Source organism: Lepus europaeus, chromosome 18 (assembly GCF_033115175.1).
Source record: "Lepus europaeus isolate LE1 chromosome 18, mLepTim1.pri, whole genome shotgun sequence".
Lineage (NCBI taxonomy): Eukaryota > Metazoa > Chordata > Mammalia > Lagomorpha > Leporidae > Lepus > Lepus europaeus.
Window position 1 is genome coordinate 13,865,109 of NC_084844.1, and position 21,994 is coordinate 13,887,102.

Consider the following 21,994-nt stretch of genomic DNA (forward strand, 5'->3'; position numbering starts at 1 on the left):
GTGTGTCAAGCAGAGTGTTTAAGGAAGCGAGCCTAAGGAATATAGCAGGCCTCCTAGGAACAGAACTGTGGAAACCCTGATGCAGCTCCAAAAGCAGGTGTATAAATATATAACTGTGTGTTTACACGGGAAAGATGCTGCCGCTTCTACAGTGAGGCAAATAATTGGGAGTTTACAGATTGTCTAATAAGACCGACTGTAAGCAAAGCCTGAACAGTTATTGCCATTATTCTGCCACTTCATACTGGTAGAGAATTTTTCCTTCCGCAGCTTCACGGGGGAGAAACTTCCGTCGGTGTGATTACTGCCTTTGATGGGCAGAATAAAAAATAGTTATAGGCTGGCGCGGTGGCTCACTAGGCTAATCCTCCGCCTTGCGGTGCCAGCACACCGGGTTCTAGTCCCGGTCGGGGCACCGATCCTGTCCCGGTTGCCCCTCTTCCAGGCCAGCTCTCTGCTGTGGCCAGGGAGTGCAGTGGAGGATGGCCCAAGTGCTTGGGCCCTGCACCCCATGGGAGACCAGGAGAAGCACCTGGCTCCTGCCTTCGGATCAGCGCGGTGCACCGGCCGCAGTGCGCCTACCGCGGTGGCCATTGGAGAATGAACCAACAGCAAAAGGAAGACCTTTCTCTCTGTCTCTCTCTCACTGTCCACTCTGCCTGTCCAAAAAAAAAAAAAAAAAAAAAAGTCATAGGGTACCACAGTTTTAGAGGGACATTGACAAACTGCACATTTAGGGGAAGAATATCAAGTCAGTAAGAATTAGAAAGCAGGCTGTGTAAGGAACACTTAGAGTATTCGAGCTTGTCTGTCTTGAAAAAAAAAACAGTGAACTTACCAGCGCTGTGAAAGGTTTGAAGACAGGTGTGTGCAGGAGATGTTTGATTTATTTCACAACCCTGACAGCACAGTCAGGATGAACTGGTGGGACCTAGCAGGGGTCTGAGTGATCTCGTTGTAGGCAAGAACTCTAAAAGAGCAGTTCAACCTAGAAGGGACTGCCGCAAGAAATAATGTATTTTCTTTTGTGGCTGGAAGACTTCTTCATGTATAGGTGCAGACCTGGCGCTAACACCAGCTGTTACGGGCCCTCTCAGTAGGCTGGAGTTGCTTGAAAAAATGGACAGAATATCCATTTAATTAGATTTGCTCCTATAGTAACTCATCTTTTTTAAAAAAGGATTTATTGATTTTATTTATTTGAAAGGTAGAGTTGCAGAGAGAAGGAGAGGTAGAGAGAGATCTTCTATCTGCTGGTTCAATCCCCAAATGGCTGCTACGGCTAGGGCTGTGCCAGGCCAGCCAGGAGCTTCTTCTGGGTCTCTTCTGTGGGTACAGGGCCCAGGGATCCTGCCACCCATATGGGAGACCTGAATTGGTGCCTGGCTCCTGGTTCAGCCCTGGCCTTTGAGGACATTTGGTGAGAGAATCAGCAAATGGAAGCTCTCTTGTCAGTCTGTCTCTTTCTCATTGTGTGTCTATGACTGACTCAAATAGATAAAAGGTGAATAATTTTTCAGAAATTTGTGTGCAAACTCCTTTTTCTTTAAAAATTTTAATTACTGAATGAGTTTGTTGGGATTCTGTTCAATTTTTAAAAAATATTTATTTATTTGAAAGGTGGAGTTGCAGAGAGTTTCAGAGAGGGAGAGAGAGAGGTCTTTCATTCATTGGTTCACTTCCCAAATGGTTGCAACATCCAGAGCTGGGCCTATTCAAAGTCAGGAGCCTGGAGCTTCTTCCGGGTCTCCCAAGTGGGTGCAGGGGCCCAAGGACTTGGGCCATCTTCCGCTGCTTTCCCAGGCCATAGCAGAGCGCTGGATCAGAAGTGGAGCAGCCGGGACTAGAGCCAGCACCCATAGGGGATGCCGGCACTGCAGGCAGCAACTTTACCTGCTACACCACAGCGCCGGCCCCTCTGTTGAATTTTTATGTAGTACTGAGATAGTAGTAATAATATGTACTACTGGTTGATCACTCGTGACATGCCCAGGTACTGTGCTGGAGGATTTTTCATTTTCCTGTAAATCTTAATGGTGACCCTGAGGCAGGTACTCCTGTGCCCTCATTGTACAAGTGAGGTAACCAGAATAGCTCAGAGACCTGGAGAGGTCATGTCTTGTCCATGTTGGCGTCTCCCATACAGCCAGGTCTTTCACAGCCATCAGTTTGCCACTTGGGAAGCCCGGAGGTTTATCAGGTTCCTCACCCATACTCCTCAGTCTCTTTTGAACAGGAGGGGAAATACCATTACTTGTGTTTGCCTAAGTCTTGGCCTAGACATGAATTTGCCTTATTTTTATTTTATTTATTTTTGATATTTATTTATTTATTTGAAAGGCAGAGTTATAGAGAGAAGGAGAGAGAGCTCCCACCTGCTGGTTCACTCTCCAAATGGCTGCAATGACCGGGTCTGGGCCAGGCTGGAGCCAGGATCCACGAGCTTCTTCTGGGTCTCCCACACAGGTGCAGGGGCCCAAGGACTTGGGCCATCCTCTTCTGCTAACCCAGGCCATAACAGAGAGCTGGATGGGAAGTGGAGCAGCCGGGACTAGAACTGCTGCCCATATGGGATGTTGGCGCTTCAGGCCAGGGTTTTAACCCGCTGCACCACAGTGCCAGCCCCAAGAGACTTTTAGGTGAGAAAGGAAGGTACTTCCTTCTAGTCTGAGCTTTGATTGTCCATGAGAAAGAAAGAGAGATGATGATGTTATTGCTCAACTAAGAGAATATCTTCAAGGAGCAGCCCTTAGCAAAGCGTTTTTCTTATTTAGATGGGAGTATTTCAAAATATATGAATCTGCCTTCCACCTGCCATGTACTACTGAACACAGTTTGAACAGTGCTGACATGTTTGGGAGATACCGTTCTGCTCGCCCTGTTGTTACATTGGTGGTCCTACGGTCCATGGAAGGGTGACTGCAACTGCCCTCCACATGCTGTCACGGGACTCTGAATTCTGGGCTCCTCTCTGTGTGTCATGATTTTAGATACCCTTCATTGCTGCAGTCTAATTCCTCTCTTCCCTGCTCCCACTCTGAAATTATTTTATCTTCAGTTGCTGTGGGCAAAGAAATAAAAATAATTAACCATTGCTTAAATAAAATAAGAGTAAATTAGATAAGATCTGAAGGAATCTCTTCTGAGCACATATATTGAAATTTAGTGCATAAACTATGTTACATATTTTAATTTTGTACTGGGTAGATGAAATTGTCAGTTAAGTGGAGTTTTATGTAACATCTAAAATATTTCCCCTCCCCTTTTTTTAAACAGAGAAGAAGACACAGAAAATGAAAATGAAAAGAAAATTTGGTACTACAGTACAAAGGTTCAGCTTGCAGAATTAATCGACTGTCTAGACAAAGATTATTGGGAAGCAGAACTTTGCAAAATTCTAGAAGAAATGCGTGAGGAAATCCATCGGCACATGGACATAACTGAAGATCTGACCAATAAGGCTCGGGGCAGTAACAAATCCTTTCTGGCAGCAGCTAATGGTGAGAGGGGCATTTTCTCATTTTCGTTTTGTTAAATTTGAGATAAACTCTTTGGTATGAAATTACCACAGAATTTGAAAATATATTCAGAATTTTTAAAAAGATTTATTTATTTATTTAAAGAGAGAAAGGTCTTCCTTTGCCGTTGGTTCACCCTCCAATGGCCGCCGTGGTTGGCGTGCTGCGACCGGCGCACCGCGCTGATCCGATGGCAGGAGCCAGGTGCTTCTCCTGGTCTCCCATGGGTGCAGGGCCCAAATACTTGGGCCATCCTCCACTGCACTCCCTGGCCACAGCAGAGAGCTGGCCTGGAAGAGGGGCAACCGGGACAGGATCGGTGCCCCGACCGGGACTAGAACCCAGTGTGCCGGTGCCGCAAGGCGGAGGATTAGCCTAGTGAGCCACGCGCGCCGGCTAGGCTGGGGCTTTAACCCACTGCTCCACAGTACCGGCCCCATAAATAAACCTTTCTAAAGTTTTTAAAAATAAAATAGGATTACCAAAAAGGCTAACCACATGAGGAGCATGAGTAAAATCCCAAAGCAAGAAACATAACTCTAAAATGTGTAACACATCTAAGTATGTTGGAGTGAACAAGGTTCTCTCAGAAAAATGAAATATAGAAAATTAAAGTAAAAATACATACATTAAGATTTTAGGGGGCTGGCACTGTGGTGTAGCAGGTAAAGCCACTGCCTGCAGTGCCTGCATCCCATATGGGCACAGGTTCAAGTCCTGGCTGCTCCACTTCCAATCCAGCTCTGTGCTATGGCCTGGGAAAGCAGTAGAAGATGGCCCAAGTCCTTGGGCCCCTGCACCCACTTTGGGAGACCCGGAAGAAGCTCCTGGCTCCTGGCTTCAGCCAAATGGGGAATGAACCAGCAGATGGAGGACCTCTCTCTCTGTCTCTCTCTCTGTCCACTCTGCCTGTCAAAAAAAAAAAAAAAAAAAAAAAAAAGCCCCAGCCTGCAGTGCTGGCACCCGATAGAGGCACTGGTTCAAGTCCCAGCTGTTCCTCTTCTGATCCAGCTCTCTGCTATGGCCTTGGAAAGCAGTGGAAGATTGCTCAAGTGCTTGGGCCCCTGCACCCACTTGGGAGACTCGGAGGAAGCTCCTGGCTCCTGACTTTGGATCAGCTCAGCTCTGGTCATTGTGATTATTAGGGGAGTGAACCAATGGAATGGAAGACCTCTCTCTCTGTGTGTCTCTACCTCTCTCTATAACTCTTTCAAATAAATAAAATAAATCTTTTAAAAATATTTATTTATTTGTAAGCTGGAGTTACAGAGAGAGAGAGACAGAGAGAGATTGAGGTCTTTCATCTGCTAGTTCACTCCCCAAATGGCTGCAATGGCTTAGGCTAAGCCAGGCTGAAGCCAGGAGCCCAGAGCTTCATCTGAGTCTCCCATTTGGGTGCAGGGGCCAAGCATTTGTTCCATCCTCTGCTGCCTTCCCAGGCACATTAGCAGGGAGCTGCTGGATTGGAAGTGGAGCAGCTGGGTCTCGAACCAGCACCCATATGGGATGCTGGCATTGCAGGTCGAGGTTTAACCTGCTTCGCCACGTTGCTGGTCCTGGCAATCCTATTTTAATCTTAAAAAATTCTGTTCTCTTTGAACTTTCCCTTCCTCCTTCCGTCCCTTCTTTCTTTTTTGCTAATGAAACTTTTTTTTTCTTTTTTTTTTTTTTTTTAAGATTTATTTATTTGAAAGTTGGAGTTACAGAGCGCGAGAGAGAGATGGAGCGACAGAGATCTTGTACTCACTGGTTCACTCCCCAAATTGGCTTCAAGGGCTGGAGCTGGGCCAGTCCAAAGCCAGGAGCCAAGAACTACATTTGAGTCTTCCTGTAGTTGCAGGGGTCCATGGATTTGGGCCATCTTGGCAGGGTGCTGGATCGGAAGTGGAGCAGCTGAGACTCGAACTGGCACTCATGGGATGCTGGCACTGCAGATGGTAGCTTTACCTGTTACCCCGTAGTGCCAGCCCCAACTAATGAAACTTTTAACTTTAGAACAGTTTTAGGTTTATGGAAAAGTTGCAAAAATAGTACACAGGGTTCCTGTATTCCCTGCACCTGGTTCCCCTATTGTTAACATCTTATATTCCTGTGCTACCTGCATCATAATTAGTGAGCCAGTGTTGATACACTGTTATTAACTCAATCCTTTAGTATTTAGTATTTCTTTAATGTTCTTTTTCTGTTTTTTTTTTTTTTTTTTTTTGGTCCAACCAAGGATATATCACTTGCTAGTTAGTCATCTCTTCTTCTTCTGTAATCTAGATTGACAGTTTCTCAGCCTTTCTTTGTTTTTGATGACCTTGACAGTTTTGAGCGCCGTTGGGCAGATGTTTTGTAGAATATGGGTTGTTCTCAGGTTCTTCACATGGTTAGCCCAGGATTATGGATTGTGGATAGGAGGACCACAGAGATGAAGTGCTGTTCTCATATTAAGGGTCCCTTGATCATCTGGTTGAGGTAGTGTTAGGTTTCCCCACTGTGAAGTCTCTCTCTCTTCCTCTCCATTGATACTGTGTTCTTTGAAAGCAAGTCCTGGACAGTCCACCCTTGAGGCTGGTGAGTTATGTTCAACCTCCCTAAGTTTTTTGCACAGGATATTTGCTCTCCACTGAATCAGTCTTTCTTATCACTATAGACTTGTATGTTTTATACCTTGAATTATAATTCAGTATTTCCTTATTTTCTTGCTGAACTCTGGTTTTTATTTCTATTTTTTAAAGGTATATTTTATTTATTTGAAAGGCAAGTTACAGAGAGAGTGAAAGATAGATCTTCCATGCCTTGGTTCACTCCCCAAATGGCCACGATTGCTGGGGCTGGGCCAGGCTGAAGCCAGGAGCCAGGAGCTTCCTCTGGATCTCCCACATGGATGGAAGGGTTCAAGTACCCAGACCACCCTCCACTGCTTTCCCAGGTCATTAACAGGCAGCTGGATTGGAAGTGGAGCAGCCAGGACACGAACCCACACCCATATAGGATGCTGATGCTGCAAGCAGCTGCTTAACAACTGTTAACACTACAACGCTGATCCCTGTTTCTTCAGTTATTTTTTTTTAAGTCATAATTGCATGTGCTATATATTTTTCTAAAGATTTATTTATTTTAACATCTATTTGAACATTTATTTGAACATTTGAACAAGAGGGAGAGAGAGAGAGAGTAACAGAGAGATGTTCCATCTATAGTTCACTCCCCAAGTGGCCGCAACAGCTGGGTCTGGGCCTGGCCAAAATCGGAAGCCAGGAGTTTCTTTCAGATCTCCCACAAGTGTAGCAGGGTGAGACCCAAAAGCACTTGGGCCATTCTCTGATGTTTTCCCAGGTGTATTAGCAGGGAGCTGAATCAGAACTGGAGCAGCCGGGACATGAACTGGCACCCACATGTGATGCTGGTGTCGCAGGCATTGGCTTTACCTGCTATACCATTATGCTGGCCCTACATATGATTGATTTAAAAGTTTAAGTATTTAAAAAAAAAAAAAAAACATTAAAAAAAAAGCCAGCGCCGTGGCTCAATAGGCTAATCCTCCGCCTTGCGGTGCCAGCACACCGGGTTCTAGTCCTGGTTGGGGCGCCGGATTCTGTCCCGGTTGCCCCTCTTCCAGGCCAGCTCTCTGCTATGGCCCGGGAGTGCAGTGGAGGGTGGCCCAAGTGCTTGGGCCCTGCACCCCATGGGAGACCAGGAGAAGCACCTGGCTCCTGGCTTCGGATCAGCGCGATGCGTTGGCCACAGCAGCCTTGGAGGGTGAACCAGCGGCAAAAGGAAGACCTTTCTCTCTGTCTCTCTCTCTCACTGTCCACTCTGTCCAAAAAAAGAAAGAAACACATTAAAGTTTAAGTATTATGAAAGAGTATGCAGTGAGAGGTCTATTTCCTTCCCAATCCCCAGTCTTTCCTTGTCCTAGAGCCAGTCATTATTGCCTTAAAAAGAAAGATTTATTTATTCAAAAGGCAGAATGAGGGAGATTTTTCATCAGCTGGTTTCTTCCCCAAATGCTCTTAGGAGCCAGGACTGAGCCAGGCTGAAGCCAGGAGCTAGGAATTCCTTGTGAGCCTCCCATCACCTGCCTCCCAGATGTATCCATTAGCAGGAAGCTGGTTCCAAAGCGGAGCAACCAGCTGTATATGTTCTGTGTGGGTTTAATAATATCAGCTGTGTTTTCTTATGTGCCTTTTGGTTCTAACTTAGCTAAAATGACCAGGTAAGTATACTTTTACCTAGCTGGTTCTGCTCTCCTGTATACATTATCTAATATATTTAGGATCTTGGTAGTTTTCTTCATCTCATTTTGCTTAATATAGAATGTTTATGTTTAATGCATTCAGTTCAACTGTATCTATGCTTGTTCTCATATAGTTTGTATTAATATTCTCTTGAATTCATACATATTTTTGAAGAATGATAGTCATGCTGTCACACATGAGTCCTGTTAAACACAAATAGACTTTGTCTTGAGAAACAGGCAGACTTAGTTACAATAAATTATATATATATATATATATTTCTTTTCTTTTCTTTTTTGACAGGCAGAGTGGACAGTGAGAGAGAGAGACAGAGAGAAAGGTCTTCCTTGCCGTTGGTTCACCCTCCAATGGCCGCCGGGGTGCAGGGCCCAAGCACTTGGGCCATCCTCCACTGCACTCCCTGGCCACAGCAGAGAGTTGGCCTGGAAAAGGGGCATCGGGGACAGGACCGGTGCCCCGACCGGGACTAGAACCCGGTGTGCCGGCGCCGCAAGGCGGAGGATTAGCCTAGTGAGCCACGGCGCCGGCCAATTATATATTTTTTATGTCTGGTAGTTGGAATATTTCTGTATGACATCTGTTTAGAAAAATATGTACGATTTTGCCATCAGAAAAGTTCCAGTCTTCAGAACTCTCTGGGGATATCAATAACTCCCTCCCTTCTGTACTGCAGATGAATTGTAGGAGCTTTTATTATTAATGTCAGCCAGGTTTTTTCCTCTTTTAATTTCCTTTCATGACTCATGGTGTTATAATGGACAAACCCCTTTTGGTGCATTAATAGAGAACCGTCTGCAGTGCCTTTACAGCAGCATGAAGTAGACGTTAATCAGTGTGTTGACTTACAAGTATTTTCTATTTATCTATATATAAAACTACAAATACATGAATAGATCATCAGAGAATATTTAGTGGTGGGGCCTGGCCTGTATTGTGGCTCAGTGGCTTAAACGGCCACCTGCGACACTGGCATCCCATATCAGAGTGCTGATATAAATCGTAGCTGCTGTGCCTTCAATCCAGCTCCCTACTAATGTGCCTGGGTAAGCAGTGGAAGATGGCCCAAGTATTTGGTCCCCTGCCACCCACACACGTGGGAGACCCAGTGGAGCTCTGAGCTCCCGGCTTCGGCCTGGAGAAGTCCTAGACATTGTGGACATTTGGGAATGAACCAGTGGATGGAAGATCTGTCTCTCTCTCTCCCTCTCTCTCTCTCTCACTGCCTTTCATGTAAATAAACAAACTTTAAAAAAATTTAGGGATCTGATTTGAGGGATGTATAAAACTAGAAATGTCCAGTATTGGGGACTTGATTAGTTTCATTAAGGATTATCATATGACTAGAACACAGTTAAACTCGCTGGCAAGGATTCAAGTACTTGGGCTATCACCTGCTGTCTCCCAGGGTGTGCAGTAGCAGGAAGCTGGGTAAGAAGTGTAGCAGCTAAGAATCAAACCAGGAGCTCTGATACAAGATGGAGGTATCCCAAATGTCCCAAATGATGTCCTAGCCACTCATCAAATGCTTGCCCCTTGTCAGTGATGTTGGTTCTTATCACATAATTCAATTCTGGTACTTTGAAAACATTTAATTTTTCTCTTTAATAATTTGAATTGAAAATCCAAAGTGGCGTTTATTTTTTTGTTATTTTTATTGTAGAAGAAATTTTGGAATCCATAAGAGCCAAAAAGGGAGAAGCTGATGATGTTAAAAGCCCAGAAGAAATCGAAAAAGACAAGAATGAGACTGAGAATAGTAATTGTAAAGATGCTGAGAGAAGCAGAGAAGAGGCTGACGACCAGTCCCTTGACAGAGACAGTGACAGCAAGATGCCGGACGCTCCTGAGCAAGGAAAACCTGAGGGTAACGACATTACTTGGTTAAAAAGAAATACCTTGTCAGTGTTACTTATGAAACCTCCATCTTATTTGCAAAATGAAAGTTTCTGCTACAAACAACCACTTAATTTTATGTTTCTAAGGAGATTAGGAGCCCCTCGTCTCTTGTAACATGCAAAACAGTTGTAATGCGTTGTATGTATTTTGGAGGATTTGTGATAAATGTTATACCCATGACTCTAATTATACTTTCTAAGAAGTTGCCACTTCCCTATGAGATTTGTTGGTGAAAAATTATTTATATTCTAGAATATCTATTTTTGTATGTGATAAAATATGTTCATTTTTATATTATTTAAACTTTCTAATATATGAAATAGTTTAAAATATTCTCTTTGGATTGCCTGTTGGAAAGTATCCTGGATCTAATTGCTTTAAAATGGCCATCAGATAGAAGTAGGATTTTTGATGGTTGATCATTTTTAGTTGTTGATTGCATGTGGCCATTTGTCCTGAAGCAATTTTAAAGAATATTTTTAAAGTTTTGTTGTGCATTTTACTGTAGAGCCAACAGAAGTTGGGGATAAAGGTAACTCTGTGTCAGCAAATCTTGGCGACAACACAACAAATGCTTCTTCAGAAGAGACTAGTCCCTGTGAAGGGAGGAGCCCCCTGGGCTGTCTCCCAGAAACTCATGATAGCAGCAACATGGCAGAGAAGAAGGTGGCCTCTGAGCTCCCCCAGGATGTGCCAGGTACAGAGGGCAGTGTACCATGCCTCTGTAATGGGGGGAATCCTTCCCTTTTGTAGTCAAAGCTGAATGTCACCTTCAACTTGAAAGTCCTCGTGTGTGTTCATTCATGCTGCTTGCTCACGCCATCCCTGTCTGCTGAGTTGCCACCTAACACCTGGAGTTGCAGTTAGTGCTTGAGACTCATCGTAATCCTCATGCTGTTATAAACTTCATTTAAACATTTTTCTCAATGGATTTATTTATATATTATCTTACCATACCATGGTGACAGGTACTTTGGTTTTAATTGCTTACATATTAATGGCTCAATGTTGAATGATTTGATCCTTCCAGTTCTGTATTTACTAACAAATTAATTTTATGTTTGCATGTGCTCATTTAGTTTTTGCATTTCAAAATAACATTATGGTAGAAAATCATCACACAACGTTCTAAAGGTGTTATTTTGACATAAAATGTAAGTTAACCAGTAATGTCATATTTTAAGCTTTTTAAAATTAAAATTATACTTGAAGTAAGTTTACATCACATTAAGAATGTCATTAGGCCTTTTCTTTTTGTCTTTTTTTAAATGAAAAAGAATTTTTGTCACAGGAGCTTATATGTGTTTTTAAAACTACTCAGAAGAGTAAAATAAGAAAATAAACACTAGTAATCCCACACAAAAAAAGCCCACCAGGAATTGTAGTTAATATCTTGATGGAAATCCTTAAAGAGCCTTTTCCTGTGTGTATGAGAATATCACCTGTTTTCGACTCCTGTACTTTCCTTTCTCTGTTGTATGTGAGGATGGAACTCCGGTGAGTTGGGAAGAAAGCAGTCCTGGAGCTTGGAAGACCTGCCTTCCAGGTCTACCTCCGCAGTGAAGTTCATGTCCTTGAGGCTTCAAGGCCTCAGTGTTTGCTTTGTAACAAGAAGGGCCTTTTGTGAGTTGAGTACAATGACCGTAGGCTCCTCACAGGGATGTCTGTGTAGCCAGCAGTGGGTCTGCTGCATTTTGTAGTGACCAAGGCTGGTCATGAAGAGGAAGGAGTCTGGAGACCACCGTCTGGTACTGGGAATAAACCCTGAAAACAACAGGCTTGGCATTGAGGGCTGGGGGAGAAGTAGTGTAATTGTTCTCACATGCTTGAGGGGCCGTCTTCGGGAGGAGGCAGGGATTAGACTTGCTTGTTCTATGAAATGTAAGGTGTTAGGTCATAAAAGTAGGAATTACGGTGAAAAGTTTGCTTAAATATTAACAGCTTTCTTAAAATTAGAGCTGTTTAGAAAATAGGAGTGAGAAAGTCCCTTTTCCTAAGGTATTTGATAAATACCAATTAGAGAAGATTTTGGTGAGTCCTTTATTGAATAGACTGGAGGAACTCAGAGTTCTGTAATTTGATTCTGTAACTTTGTGGCTCAATCTCTAGGTCCTGTCCAGTTAAGAAAATTTACACTATTGGAACTTCCACATGTTCAAGGTTAAAAGCTTTAAAGTGCAGTATTAACCCCAAAATAATGTTTGGAAGCACTTCATTTTTATTGTCCTCATAATAGCATTCTTAATAAATGCTTTTAAAAATCTTTGTCAGGATGAGTGTTTGGGGCATTGGTTAAGACAGCATTCTCTTGAGATGCCTGCATCCAGTATCAGAGTGCCTGGCTTTGAATACTGTCTCTGCACCCAGTTCCAAGTTTCTGCGAACACACACTCAGGAAGGTAGTGGTGGCGGCTCAACTACCTGGAGCCCTGCCACCCACGAGAGAGATGGGTTAGGTACCCGGCTTCTGACTTCAGCCTAGCCCAGCCTCTGCGGTGGAGGGCATTTGAGAGAGTGAACCGGCAGATGGAAAGTCTGTTTCTCTGCCTTTCAAATAAAAAGAAAATATTCTTTGTCCTTTTAGATTAATTAATACTTAATGTAAACCTCAGTCATACTAGTATGTTTATATATGATTTAGTTCCCCTGTTTTTTTTTTTTTTTTTTTTTTTTTAATTATTTTCATGCTACTGGAAAGGCAGAGAGAGATCTTCCATCTACTGGGATCACTGCCCAAATGGTCCACAACAGCCAGGGCTGAGCCATGCTGGAACCAGGAGGCAGGAGCCCAGAACTCTGTATGGGTCCCCCACGTGGGCGGCAGGGACCCAAGTGCTTGAGCTGCCGTCCAGGGTGCGCCTTAGCAGGAAGCTGGATCACAAGCAGCTTGGACTTTTCCCAGACACTCTGATCTGGGACGTGGGCATCTCAAGCCACGGCTTAAACTTCTGTGCCAAATGCTTGCCCTGTTGTAACTGCTTGGGTTTTTGTATACATTTCTTTTAAAGCTAGTATCATTTTATTCACTTCTATGAGATACATGTTCTGTTGTTCTTTGAATGATTTAAGGGAGAAACCATTATCCTGGTATCTGACTTACATTTTAAAGAATACCAAATACGGGGCCGGCGCTGTGGCGCACTAGGTTAATCCTCCACCTGCGGCGCCAGCATCCCATATGGGCGCCGGGTTCTAGTCCCAGTTGCTCCTCTTCCAGTCCAGCTCTCTGCTGTGGCCTGGGAAGGCAGTGGAGGACGGCTCAACTGCTTGGGCGCCTGCACCAGGTGGGAGACCAGGAAAGAAGCTCCTGGCTTCGGATTGGCGTAGCTCGGCCGTGGTGGCTATTTGGGGAGTGAACCAACGGAAGGAAGACCTTTCTCTCTGTCTCTCTCTCTCACTGTCTGTAACTCTACCTGTCCAATAAATTAAAATTAAAAAAAAAAAAACAAATAAATAATACATATAAACACTTAAGATTGTGCCTGACACAATATTAACTGTTCAAGAAATGCTGGATGTTTATTGTCACTGCCTTATCCAGTCAGCTCTTTTTAAGAGTAAGAAAGACTAACAAGAAAAGAATTATAAAGTGGGTGAATTGAGTTATACTTTCTCTGATTCAGTAGTTATTAATGAACATAATCTTTCTAAAAGTGCTTTTTAAAAAAGATTACTTATTTGAAAGAGAGAGAGGAGGCAGGGGATCTTTCATCCACTGGTTCACTCTCGAAATGTCTGCAGTAGCTGGGGCTGGGGCATTTGAAGTCAGAAACCTGGACCTGCATCCAGGTCTCCCACATGACTGGTAGGGCTGGAGCCTCAGGCCACCTTCTGCTGTTTTTCCAGGCACATTAGCAGGAAGCTGGATCTGAAATGGAGCGGCCCAAACATAAACCAGTGCTCCAGTATGGGGTGCTTGTGTTGCGTGTGGTGGTTGAACCCCTCCACACTACAATTCTAGCCCCTAATTAACATAATTCTTGTAAATTAGATCCCTTGTGGTTAAACCACAGTATAAATGGCATGTTGATAGGGTCAGTACTGTTGTGTAGCAGGTAAAGCCACTGCCTGCAGTGCCGGCATCCCATATGGGCGCCACTGGGGCTGGCGCTGTGGCTTAGTAAGTTAAGCCTCTGCCTCTGGTGCTGGCATCCCATATGGATGCAGTTTTGGGCCCTGGTTGCTCTACTTCCAACCTAGCTCTCTGCTATGACCTGGGGAAGCAGTAGAGGATGACCCAAATCCTTGGGCCCCTGCACCTATGTGGGAGACCCAGAAGAAGCTCCTGGCGACTGGCTTTGGATTGGCCCAGCTCTAGCTATTGTGGCCATCTAGGGAGTGAACCAGTGGATAGAAGACTGACTCTCTCTCTCTCTCTGCCTTCCAAATAAATAAATGAATCTTTAAAAGAAATGGCATGTTCACGCAGATGTCACTAGTGTGTTTATGTGAGAATCTGCACACAAAATTTTTAAGGAAGCTAGAATGGGAACAATAGGAGTTGTCAATTACTGGCATGAGGTGTGTTTGGGGTTGTTAGTAGGATGAGAGTGGAGTATGACTAAGGATGGTATGCCTGTAGTGAAAAAATCCTGACCATTATTTAATAGCTCATAGTTATCTTCATGACTGGACTGACTAGACTTCCAGGTGTCTGATATTTGCATAATTGTTCCCAAAACATGGAAATAGTCTTAAAGACTTTTTAATTTATCATTCCAGTTTTCTTCTTCTTCTTCTTCTTCTTTTTTTTTTTTTTTTTTTTTTTTTTACTTTTTAGAAGATTTCTTTATTTGAAAGGTAGAGTTATAGAGAGAAAGAGATATCTTCCATCCTGTGGTTCACTCCCCAAATGGCTGCAACAGCCAGGGCTGGGCCAGGCAGAAGTTAGGAGCCTGGAACTCCATCTTGAAGTCCCACATGGGTAGCAGGGATTCTAGCACTGAGGTCATCCGATGTTGCTTTTCCAGGCACATTACAAGGAGCAGGATTGGAAGTGGGGCAGCCAGGGCTCTAAGCAGCACTCATAGGGGATCCAGTGTTGCAGGCAGTGGCTTAACTTGCTGCGCCACAGCACTGGTATCAGTTTTTAAAGAGAAGCTCAATACTTTTATAAGATGGATAAACACTTTCGTAGGTCCATGATTTAAGAATATTTCCGTTGAGAGAAATTAGTGCAGTATTTGAGTGCCCACCCTGTGCCTGGAGGTGTGTTAAGTACTTTGAGGCGTCCCTAGACCCGTCTCTGTCACCTCCTCTGATCACCCTGTGGACAGTAGATGAGATGCATTGTTAGAAGAACTGGCCTGGGAGAACTGTTCTGGGCAGATTAAGGACAGTAGCCGTAACAGAAGACATCTTGCTTGATTTTCTTTTCTGAAATCCCAGCACCCATCCAGATGCCTAATTTAATCATTGAAACTTTGCAAATGAAAGATCCTGTCAGATTGGAAATTGTTTTCAATGCAACATTTATATGCTAAACTTTTATTTGAAGTATAAAGCACACAGATATTAAATGGAGAACTTGAGTGAACACACCCGTGTAACCCTAGCCTGTCTCCTTTTAATCACCACTACACCTGCCCCCACAAAGGTAGTAACTCTTCTGTCATCTGTCACCTTCAGTTGGTTTTGCGTTTTTAAAAGATAAGCTGGGAAAGCAGGCGTTTAACTTGGCTGTTAAGATGCTTGTATTCCACATCCCAGTGCCTGCTGTTGGCTCCTGACTCCAGCTTCCTGCTGATGCAAATGCTGGGAGGCAGTGGTGATGGCTCGAGTGATTGGGTTTCTGCTGCTGTGGAAAACCTGGGTTGCTCTGGCTCCTGGCCCTGACCTACCCGCTGTTACTGGCATTTGGCAGTTAAACTGGTGAAAGGGAGCATTCTCTCCTCTCTCCCTCTCTTTCCCATTTTCCATCTTTCACTTAAAAATTAAATAGAATCATATACTGTATATTCTTTGAAGAATTTTTTAAAGGATTTATTTATTTATTTGAAAGGCAGAGTTCAGAGGGAGAGAGTGCTCTTCCCTCTGCCCAAATGGCTGCAACGGCCGGAGCTGGGCTGATCAGGAGCTAGGAGCTTATTCTGGATCTCCCATGTGGGTGCAGGGACCCAAGGACTTGGGCCATCCTTTGCTGTTTTCCCAGGCATATTAGCAAGGAGCTGGATTGGAAGTGGAGCAGTGGGTACTCGAACAGGTGCCCATATGCTGTTGTCGCAGGTGGTGGCTTTACCTGCTGCATCACAATGCCAATCCCTGTACAGATACATATTTTTTTTTAACTTCAGCAATGTTTCAGAGAGAGCCATCCAAGTGTTGCTTGATTCATTCTGTTTTTTTATTGCTGTAAGATATCCCATTGTATAGAGAGATCACAATTAATTTATCCTTTTTGATATGTTATGGACATTTGAGTGGTTTCCAGTTTGAGGCCATGATGAATGATGCTATAAAGAATATTCTTGTACATGTTTTTGTACACATAGGTATGCATTTCTGTAGCTAGAAACCTAGTTGTGGATTTCCTGGGTCATTGGATTTGTATACACTCTGATAGATGCTGCTACGCAGTTTTCCAGAGGAGTCGTTCAAGTTTACATTTCACCAACAGCGTATGAGACTTCCAGCTCCCGTAGATCTGTGCCAACACTAGAGACTGGCAGTATCATGCTTTGTGTCTTTGCGAGGACATTCTGGTGGGCGCATGAGGATAGCTTGCTGTGACTTGCGCTTGCAGTTCCCGGTGACCACAGATTTGGAGCGTGTGTGTATGGGTCATATTGTTTTCCTACTTTGTGAATACCTACCATGTCCTTTGATCTGCTTTTTGTTTGTAGTTGTTATGTGAGTGAGGATAAGTCTAGTCCTTCTAGTTCATCTTGATTAGAAGCACAAATTCCTACATTGTCTTTTGAATGTTGGCCTCATCTCATAGTCTTAGAGTAAATATACCTTGGCTATGGAGATTTGCCTTCTTATATATTCTTGCATCCAAATGATTAATATTTCTTAGGATTTTCCATCAATTTTCATGAGTAAGATTGGCTTTCATTTTCCTTCTCTGATAATGTCCATGTCAGGCTTTGATATCAAGGTTAATTTTTTGGAGATTTATTTATTTTGAAAGAGTTAGAGGGAAAGACTAAGAGAGACCTTCCATCTGCTGGTTCATTTCCCAGATTTTATACTTTTTTTTAAAGAAAAATTGACTTTATTTGAAAGGCAGAGAAAAGTGAGAAACCTGCCATCTACTGGTTCACTCCTCAAATGTCCACAACAGCTGGGGCTGGCCCAGAAAGACGCCAGGGAGCCAGAAACTCAACCCAGGTCTCCCGTGTGGGGGGCAGAGAACCAGCTACTTGAGCCATCACCTGCTGCCTCCCAGGGTCTGCATTAGCAGGAGGTGGGAACTGGCTGCGGAGCCAGGACTCAAACCCAGGGCACTTGGATATGGGATACAGGCATCCCAGTGGCATCTTAGCTACTAGATTTCATTTCTTTTCTTTTCTTTTTTTTAAGATTTATTTATTTATTTATTTGAAAGTCAAGAGTTACACACAGAGATGAGGAGAGGCGGAGAGGGGGGGATGGTCTTCCATCTACTGGTTCACTCCCCAATTGGCTGCAACGCTTGAGCTGCGCCGATCTGAAGCCAGGAACCAGGAACTTCCTCTGGGTCTTCCCATGTGGGTGCAGGGACCCAAGGACTTGGAACATCTTCTACTGCTTTCCCAGGCATAGCAGAGAGCTGGATCCGAGGCGGAGCAGTTTGGTCTCGAACCCACACCCACATGGGATCCCGGCACCGCAGGAGGAGGATTAACAACCTACTGCGCCAACCATTTGTTTTTAATGTTTCCAAAGTGCACCAGGTTCCTTTTGCTTAGTGTTTGATATTTGCTGCAATAGAATGACTTTAAAAAACTGAGAATTTAGAATCTCTGTTTTAAAAAACAAGATTTATTTATTTGAAAGATGGAGTTACAGAGAGGCAGAGGCAGAGAGAGAGGTCCTCCATCTGCTGGTTCACTCCCCAGATGGCTGCAACAGCTGAAGCTAAGTCGATCCGAAGCCAGGAGCAGGAGCTTCTTCCTGGTCTCCCACTTGGATGCAGGGGCCCAAGCACTTGGGCCATCTTCTGCTGTTTTCCCAGGCCACAGCAGAGAGCTGGATCAGAAGTGGCTCTGCAATTGGCGGCTTTAACCCACTACACTAAAGTGCCAGCCATCCCCCAGAATCTCTTTAGAAATCAATACACCGAGGCCAGCATTGTTTTGCTGTGGGTTGAGCCACTAACTGTGGTGCCAGCATCCCATTCAACAATGCCGGTTTGAATCCTGGCTGCTCTGCCTCTCAGCCAGCTCCCTGCAGCTGCCTGTGGGAAAGCAGTGGAAGATGGCCCAGCTGCATGGGCTGCTGCCACCCACATGGAAGACACGAATGGAATCTAGACTTCTGATTTCCACCTCCTCTACCCCGACTGTTGCAGCCATTTGGAGAGTGAACCAGCAGTTGGAAGATGGTTTCTCTCCCTCCCTCCCTCCCTCTCTCACAGAGAGAGAGAGAGAGAGAGAGAGAGAGTGCGAGAGAGATTCTGTCTTTCAAATACATAAAATCTTACAAAAAAGAATTATAACTTAGAATTTCTTTAGGAGCATATATATTTTATTTCAATTTCTATCAAAGTTTTGTCAGAGCATTGTCATTTTTGTGTAATTTATCAGGAAATATACAAAGGAAAAATGACTATGCTCTTAAAAACCCCACAAGAGTGAGGACATTAGAAGAATGAACAGATTTCATGATACCTGTTGTATTTAGCGTGATAGATGATCAAACATTACATGTGGCTCAGATTGAAGATTAAACTGAAGTGTTGGATATCATATTGAGAAAGAGTGATAAGCATCACAGTGAAGCATTGAAAAATTAATATCTCCTCCTCTCTCTCTCTCTGTGTGTATATATATATACATATGTACACACACATACATATATATTCATTAAAATTTCCCCTACATCTGAGTTCCAGACAGACATTTTACTTTGATTTGTGAGAATGGAAGTGTTGCCCATGTGCAAGTATGCTGTTTGGCACTCAGTGTAACCTTTCTATAAATAACAAAAGGCCCAATTTCAGAATTTTTTGTTCTAGATTTTAGAATTGATACTTTTTGTAGTGGAATTGTCTAGTTTTAAATTTAAAGCCAAAGAGAAATCTTTATGGATCTTCAGTTCTTCCTGGAATCTTAATTCAAATCCACTATGAGGAATTATATTCTGGCACACAGAGCAGATAGCGTTTGTTCTGTTTACATTATGCCTCTGGATTTTAATGCCTGGAATTAGGAAAGTATCAGCAGTGGATAAAACTGGCTTCAGTTCTGTAACTATTTTTAACTGCTTTAAAGGTGTTTCCATGAACATACTGGAACTAACATCTATAAACTATCAGGACATACCAGGGGCTGGCGTTATAACATAGCAGGTGAAGTGCCACTGGTAACGCCAGCATCCCTGCTGGTGAGTTTCCCTTCATTACAGCTCCCTGCTAATGACCCTGGGAAAGCGGCAAATGATGGCCCAGGTACCTATGCCACTGCTGCCCACATGGGAGATCCAGGTGTCTCTGGCTCCTGGTTAGGTCCATGCCCTGCTGTTGCAGCCATTTGGAGAGCGAACCAGCAGATGAAGGATGAATCTTTATGTGTCTCTCCCTCTCTCTGTCACTCTGCCTTTCAAATAAATAAATCTTTTAAAAACAGAACATATTGATTTAACCTCTTCACTAGTTGGGATAATGAAACTTTTTTTTTTTTTTTTTTAAGATTTATTTATTTATTGGAAAGTCAGAGTTACACAGAGAGGGAGAGAGGGAGGTCTTCCATCTGCTGGTTCACTCCCCAGGTGACTGCAGTGGCCGGAGCTGTGCCGATCTGGAGCCAGGAGCCAGGAGTCTCTTCCAGGTTTCCCATGTGGGTGCAGGGGCCCAAGCACTTGGGCCATCTTCCACTGCTTTCCCAGGCCATAGCAGAAAGCTGGATCGGAAATGGAGCAGCCAGCACTTGATGGGATGCCAGTGCCACAGGCTGGGGCTTTACTTGCTACACCTCCGTGCTGGCCCCAGGATAATGAAACCTTAAAAGATAATACTTTGCTTTAGTTTTGAATCTTTAAAAAATGTTTCAAGAGGCAAAGATGCTGATGGGGTGTGGGGGAGAGAATATGCCTCCATCCACTGGTTCAATCCCAAATGCCACCAGGTGCTGGGAATCACAGGTCTTCTGTGCAGGTGATTGGAACCCACATTACTTGAGCCAACACCTCGGCCTCCCAGGCTCTGCCTTGGTGGGAAGCTGGAGTCAAGAATCAGACATGCTGATGTGGCACATGTGTGTCAGCCTCTAGGCGAAGTGCTCACTTCTGATTTTGAAATTTTTTGTGACAGGCAGAGTGGACAGTGAGAGAGAGAGAGACAGAGAGAAAGGTCTTCCTTTTGCCGTTGGTTCACCCTCCAATGGCCGCCACGGCCGGTGCGCTGTGGCTGGTGCACCGCGCTGATCCGAAGGCAGGAGCCAGGTGCTTCTCCTGGTCTCCCATGGGGTGCAGGGCCCAAGGACCTGGGCCATCCTCCACTGTACTCCCGGGCCACAGCAGAGAGCTGGCCTGGAAGAGGGGCAACCAGGACAGAATCCGGCGCCCCAACAGGGACTAGAACCCTGTGTGCCAGCACCGCAGGCAGAGGAATAGCCTGTTGAGCCACAGCACCGGCCTTGATTTTTATTATAATGAATATGGGACATTTGACACTGAAAGATAAAATGAAATATTACACATGTACTTTGACCTCATTTGAGATAACAGTGTTGCCTGTATAGGTGCTGTGAGTAATACCCTTTTGTTTCTCACTCTTTTGTGTGTTTAGTCCATTTAAAAATGCATATTTTTTAAAGATTTATTTATTTATTTGAGGCAGAGTTACAGAGAGGTAGACGCAGAGAAAGAAGGAGAGATCTTCCATCTGCTAGTTTACTTTCCAGATGGCCGCAATGGCTGGAACTACGCCTATCCAAAGCCAGCAGCCAAGAGCTTCTTCCGGGTCTCCCATTGTAGGAGCCCAAGGACTTGGGCCATCTTCTACTGCTTTCTGAGGCTATAGCAGAGAGCTGGATCGGAAATGGAACAGCCAGGACTCGAACTGGTGCCCATATGGGATGCTGGCACTATAGACTGGGGCAATAACCCGCTGCACCACAGCACTGGCCTCATAAAAATATTTTTTTCTTTTAATTTTCTTTCTTTCTTTTTTTTTTTTTAAGATTTATTTATTTGGTGCTTGGGCGTGGCTCGCTTGGTTAATCCTCTGCCTGCGGTGCCAGCATCCCATATGAGCGTCGGGTTCTAGTCCCAGTTGCTCCTCTTCGAGTCCAGCTCTCTGCTGTGGCCCAGGAGGGCAGTGGAGGATGGCCCAAGTGCTTGGGCCCTTGGAACGGCATGGGAGACCAGGAGGAGGCACCTGGCTCCTGGCTTCGGATTGGCATAGCTCCATCCATAGCAGCCATTTGGGGGTGAACCAATGGAAGGAAGACCTTTCTCTCTCTCTCTCTCTCTCTCTCACTGTCTAACTCTATTTGTCAAATAAACTTAAAAAAAAAAAAAAGATTTATTTATTTGCCTGGGAGGCAGACTTACAAAGAGCTATTCCATCTGTTGGTTCATTCCCAAAATGGCTGCAATGGCCAGGGCTGGACCAGGCCAAAGCCATGAGCCTGGAACTCCATCCTGGTCTCCTGTGTGAGTTTGCAGGATCCCAAGTACTTGGCAATATTTTTATCTCATTTTTTTTTCTTTTTAAAAGTTCCCCTTTTATAAACTTTAGGTGGAAAAGTCACTTTTTTCTGTGTAGACTTTTGCTTACACTGTATTTTAAGCAGGCTTTTGACATTTTAGAAGGCTTTTGTGTTCATGTTCAGAGTTGAAGATCAAAGTCTATAGATAATTTTGATTTAATAATTATTGAAGGAATTTTCCCGTTACTTATTTACAGTGTTATCTCCAGTGAAAATAGTACTGTATATACCAAAGCAATGGGGCTAGAACATTTGGATTGTGGGATTGAAATGTGTATGTTGCTGATGTAACTTCTCTGTCTTTTCTGAAGAAAATTGCCTGTATAACTCACGTATTCTTGCTTCACTGAATTGATCTCTGTGATTTGCTGAAAACTATACTTCTGTTCTCCTTTATTTTTTCACTTTATATTGTTTTATAAACATGTATGTTGCTGGGGTTCGTTTGCGTTGCATGATAATATTCTTCTGTGTTGCT

The 21,994-nt window shown here is 44.0% G+C and overlaps 1 protein-coding gene across 13 annotated transcripts in view; it reads left to right on the top strand.

Annotated features, from left to right (window-relative positions):
* The window catches only part of BPTF (bromodomain PHD finger transcription factor), a 137,847-nt gene that overhangs the window by 37,828 nt on the left and 78,025 nt on the right, over positions 1–21,994 (top strand). For 8 of the 13 annotated variants that reach the window (XM_062174940.1, XM_062174943.1, XM_062174950.1 and 5 more), the window contains exons 3-5: positions 3,277–3,500; positions 9,426–9,629; positions 10,170–10,358. In XM_062174940.1, the coding sequence (XP_062030924.1) occupies positions 3,277–3,500; positions 9,426–9,629; positions 10,170–10,358 (617 nt within the window). The remainder of the gene's footprint in view (positions 1–3,276; positions 3,501–9,425; positions 9,630–10,169; positions 10,359–21,994) is intronic. The other 5 variants (XM_062174947.1, XM_062174948.1, XM_062174949.1 and 2 more) reach the window with 1 other exon arrangement.